Source organism: Tarenaya hassleriana, unplaced genomic scaffold (genome assembly GCF_000463585.1).
Source record: "Tarenaya hassleriana unplaced genomic scaffold, ASM46358v1 Cleome35, whole genome shotgun sequence".
NCBI lineage: Eukaryota > Viridiplantae > Streptophyta > Magnoliopsida > Brassicales > Cleomaceae > Tarenaya > Tarenaya hassleriana.
The window spans coordinates 105,393-110,903 of record NW_010966617.1 but is presented as its reverse complement, the minus strand read 5'-3'; the positions used below and the strand labels follow the sequence as shown (position 1 = coordinate 110,903).

General features: G+C 32.9%; 1 protein-coding gene across 1 annotated transcript in view; it reads left to right on the top strand.

The window, feature by feature from the left end:
- The first annotated feature begins 4,889 nt into the window (after positions 1 to 4,889).
- Positions 4,890 to 5,511, top strand: part of LOC104821919 (zinc finger protein 6) — a 1,467-nt gene continuing 845 nt past the window's right edge. Inside the window, exon 1 of the mRNA XM_010552948.2 lies at positions 4,890 to 5,473. Coding sequence (XP_010551250.1) covers positions 4,946 to 5,473 — 528 coding nt within the window. The 5' untranslated portion in view covers positions 4,890 to 4,945. The remainder of the gene's footprint in view (positions 5,474 to 5,511) is intronic.

Below are 5,511 nucleotides of genomic sequence, written 5' to 3'. Positions count from 1 at the left end.
AGGGGGGGGGGGGGAAATAATATGGATTCCACTATGCAATATCACTTTAATAATACATTTTCCACAAGAAAAAAAATTTATCCTTCTTTTACAATCGCAATTTCATACTCACACGCTAAACTAAAAGTGACATCGCCATTTTGAAATAACGAATCTCAATATTTTAAATATATATATATATATATATATATTTCATACTGAAATGCATGATATAATTGCTGCCCCATATCAATTCCCAAGAGCTGCAATATTAATAACTATGAATTCGCGCTTTATGTTATACAAAGTGGACCAACATGTGGGGTTTGATTCCTATTTTAACACCCAAAAAAAAAAGAGTAAGTAATTAAGAGAGACAAAATGGGTTCATAGTCACATGTGTGATCCTCCATCAAAGGAGAAAAACCCAAGTGCCTATTGTCCACCGCACCTCTCTCCAACAATTATTAGCTCTTTTTCTTATTTTCTCTTCCTCGGTTTGTATTTTATATCCCTTCCCATATAAATAATCGGTTAACTAATGTGTGCAAATGTATTGGATATATATCCCGACAAGTTTAAATATAATATATTAGATAAACTATATAGATGTGAACAACCTATATATATATATATATATATATATAATTTGAACAATCTAGAGTTTTCTCATTTTTCTGTCTTGTTATTGCAAGATCTCGAGTTTTTGGATCATGTTATAACTAACCTTATCTGGCTCCTCCTTCCAAGTAAAGATTCTTGCACAACAAGAGGCTTAGCCAAAGTCCAATATAAAGAAAAAATAAAATAAAATAAAGTGTAACTAATAAAAGCTTATTAGGAAAAAAAAACAAAAAAAAAAAAAAGAGGGTCTAATGAAGCCAAGACTGAGAACCAAATCAACTGGTCACATGTAAAAACTGGTCCCCCTCGACCAAAACCTATGACGTTTATCTGAACTATCTTAGCTAGAATTTTGTGTATATATATATGTATGTATGTATGTATAGATGTGGGTTTTAAATTTTAATTTTATATGTGTAGATGCACAAAAAGTTGATCCATCAAAAGTTGAAACATACTCTATGCGAAAAAAAAAGAGTAAGAAATGTAAAAAACCAAAACAAACAAAGTTTTCATTGGATCCGCTAAAGGAACCAGAAAGTTAATGGCGTAGTGGAAACTATGATATTATTTTAATTTTGTGTATAACTATATCAGAATCCGAAATAATCGATATTAAGATATAATTATTTCCATAATCAAATACTTAAATGCAAGTGTATAAAAATATTCAGCACATGACCCCTATGTCTTATAATATACCATTGGCTTTCATCGATCTTCATACATGCAATTAGCGAGGATCTCTCTAAAACGTTGCTTTGGTTTTTCTAATCCTCACGATTATTATATTATAATTTTGATTTTTTTTAAACCAGTTTTAAAAAGATAATAGTGAATTAATATTGTAGGATATATATGATCCAAAATATACTCTTAAGTTGTAAAAAAAAATAATTACGAGTCCTGTTGAAAGTTGAAACAAGTTGCGTTTTCTCCATTAAAAACACAATTATTTTTAAAAAAAAAATCAAACACTATGGTACATATTCGGTCGCCTCTCCAATCAAATATAAACCCTCCCATAATTAGCTAGCTTATCTACGGGTTAGTAAGATTCAGAGATCTATATATATATATATATATATATATATATATGCATTATATATGGTATATATATACACATATATAGTGAAGCAGATGTAATCTTAACGTCAATCACGGGAGAGAAAAAAAACGGAGTTGTAAATAATGATTCATCAATGGCACGTAATTTGTGGGGCTAAACATCTGAGCCTTTAATTACATATCCCAACTTTATAACATACAGTTTGGTGTTTTCACATTAGTTGTGTTTTTGTCAGTACAGAAAACTTGTAATCTTATGCTTTTTTCCTTTTGTATTTGTCTATCTTTCGGAATTCTCGCTTTATATACTTTTATTAAGTGACCACATTGCATCTAAATTAGGCGGTTCATTTTGGTCCGAATAACAGAATCGAATAAGATATAACCGTAATCGAATCGAATCCAATATAAAAAAACGAACATTTATGATTTTTCTAAATTCGAAAAAACCCGCGTTCGAAATGAATAAAAAAATTAACCGAAAAAATCGATTTTTTTTTTGAAAAAACGGTTTTCTGTCAATAACAAACGAATCTGAATCGAACTGATATAATATAATCGAACTCGAATATAATCGAACCGAATCCGCCAAAACCCGAAATGTTCACTCCTAATCTTACAATGAAACCGAAATTTATCTCTTTCATGGATTAATAATGTAAAGCCAATGGATCTAGAGAGAGAGAGAGATTGTGTGGGAAATCAAATGGGACATGCATGAGGGCATATCTGAAAATAGATACGCACGATAATGCGAAAAGGGACACGTGGGTCCATGAAGAACTCGGATGTGTGGGCAGTTTCTTTGTTCCTTTGTTGGATTCTTTTCAGTCTCGTGTTTCTTACATTAACTTCCATGTCCGAAACTCCTTAGGGTTCCGTTTTTCCGCCCTTCGACTTTTCTTCTCCTGTTTGTCGGCATGGCATATTTTATGCACACACACACAAGACAACCAAATATATATATATATATATATATATATATATATTATACATATACAAAATGCGTTTATATACGTACACACGAGGCTTGCGGCGTTGTTCGCCTATATATGAGCAAGTTTGGAATGAACAATTTTTTATTTTGTTTTTATGTCCTGAACATTTCATTTAAGCACACCAACAATGGTGCCATCATATGTAATATAGTATAATATAAATACGATGTCTATATAGACATATATATATATATAGTATAATTTATATACATGTGTTTGTAGGTTCGAAAATTTACAGTTTACATGTAGATAGCATACTCAAATGCCTTTACTGTTTTACCAAAAACCCTTGAATGATCTAATAATGATTTATATGTACAAGCAGTTTATGTGTGCCCACAAAATGTATATATAATAATGATTATGCTATATGGATTACTAAATTACTAGGTTGATTTTTCTAAGACCTTGATTAATGAAATTTTTTTGCCCAAGGTTCTTAATTAATTTGATTTGGGATAATAGATTAATTATATTTCCCCACAAGACATGTGATTGGTCCTACTGACCAAAGCAGTTGAATCTTTCCATGCAATAAGGATACACAAAGCAGGTTGGTCCAAAGTATCTACCACAATTCATTATAGTTTATAGGCCAATCGATTATATATAGTTCATTGAATAGTTTTATCCATTTTAATAAGCGTAGGATGTAAGCATGCATGTAGACATACATAAACACGATGGCAGAGTGTATATATATATATATATAGATATATATTGTTAGAAGATTTTAACAACACACCGAACGCGAAAATTTTAATAATTATATTTTAGAAGATTTCAACAATACCGGAAGAAAAAATAATCATCAATCTAATTACATCAAGAAAACGAAATAGTAAAAATAACATATATATATATATATATATCGATTGAGTTTCTGAATGGATAGGATTCACAGTATTGTTTTTGACTCTACACTTCGACAGAAAGAATTATCTTTAAAATAAGATTTATAGAAAGTATCAAAACATGTGAATCATAGATCATTAGTGTTTATATATAATTAATCGAATGTGTATTCAATTCATGTTATCAATTATAGATAACTACACATTGACATCTAAAAATCTTACGAGATAGGTTAACAAAAAAAAATTCTTACGAGATACATACAATGCGATCCTTAATACAGTCTCTCTCTCTCTCTCTATATATATATCTACATAGTCTACACACACATATTATATATATATATATATAAGATTTGATATGTGTACACACCGTGGCATAGAGATTGGGCATCAATCACTCCACGGGTTAAAGGCACGAAAGTCTTTGATGAACCGAAAAAAACGTCGGATTCATTTTACACTTTGAACTGCCAAAAAAGCGATGTAACGGGTAAATTCTTATAGCCTTCTACCATACGTTGCGATGTCACATGCACCACAGTTTTCTCGTCTTTTCTTCTTTTTTATTTTATTTTATAAAATCTTCTTAATTATATAAAATATGTAAATATTTAAAATGGTAGATAAATATGTCAAACAGCGCTCTCGAAAGTGATGATTGCTGCTTTGCTTGACTTGTATTCGTGTACATATGGAATTGATGAATATTCTTGTAACTCAAGGTTGCATAGAATATGATGCCTTCTCTCTGGTTTGTAGTGAACGCCTTGGAATGTGATATAAATTTTTTTATAAATGAATATATAATTCGATACAAGATTCATCCATTTCTATAATCTTTATTGAACCGACATCCTCGCGTCAAGGAATCAATATATATATATATATATATATATATATCTCAAATCATTGCTGTGCATCTATTTATTTATATAAATATAATAACAAGATTGATGGTTATGCATTAAGTGATTAGTCTTTATAATTCCGAATTGTTGGAGAGATGATGAACGGAAGAACAGAAAGTGTTTTTTATTTTTGGGCAGGGGAAAAATCAAATAAGACAAGAAATAAATAAATAAGTAATAATAAATATTTTTTAAAAAAAAATAAGCAAAACATGCAATTTACCCAAAGGGGAGGAGGAAATCGTGAAAGTGAAGTGTCGAACCAAACTATAAAATTTTCCAAAGTGGAGAAAAAAGAGTTTCCCTATGGGCCCCACAATCTCGTGTTCCTAAAACTCCAACTCTCACTGTCTTGTTCTCTCTCCTCTGATGTCCGATCTGAAAAAAAAAAACATTCAAACATTAACAAAAAAAAAAAAAAGAAACTTTGTGTTTTCTGACATATGCACAGTGTCTCCCATGTTACTGTACAGAGTCCGATCTCACTTACACATATCCTATACATATATATATGCCTGTGTATATATACCCCTACCCATGCGCCCTCGTTTATTACATTCTCTCTTTGTGTCTCTCAGACCGAAGGTTCCTTCTCTTCTCTGTGTGTATAGATACACACACACACATATACATATATATATTAATGGCGGAGCTTGACTTTCGTTCAAAGACGGCGACTTCTCGCCTAAAGCTCTTCGGTTTCAGCGTAGACGGAGACATCGACGACGATTTCTCCGCCACTTCCACCGATCCCACCGCCTTCCCTCCCGCTTCCTCCGCCGTCTCTGTAGCCGGCGAACGCGGCGGCGGAGGCGACCGGAAGTACGAGTGTCAATACTGCTGCAGAGAGTTTGCCAATTCCCAAGCCTTAGGCGGCCATCAAAACGCACACAAGAAAGAGCGTCAGCAACTCAAACGCGCTCAGCTTCAGTCATCCCGTAACATCGCCGCCGCCGCAAAATTTTCCGTCGTCGCTCCGGCTGCTGCGCCATCGTTCGTCCGTAACCCCATCGTCTCCGCCTTCGCTCCGCCGCCGCATCTCCTGTCCTCCGCCGTCCCTCCCCCGTTGCCCGCCGC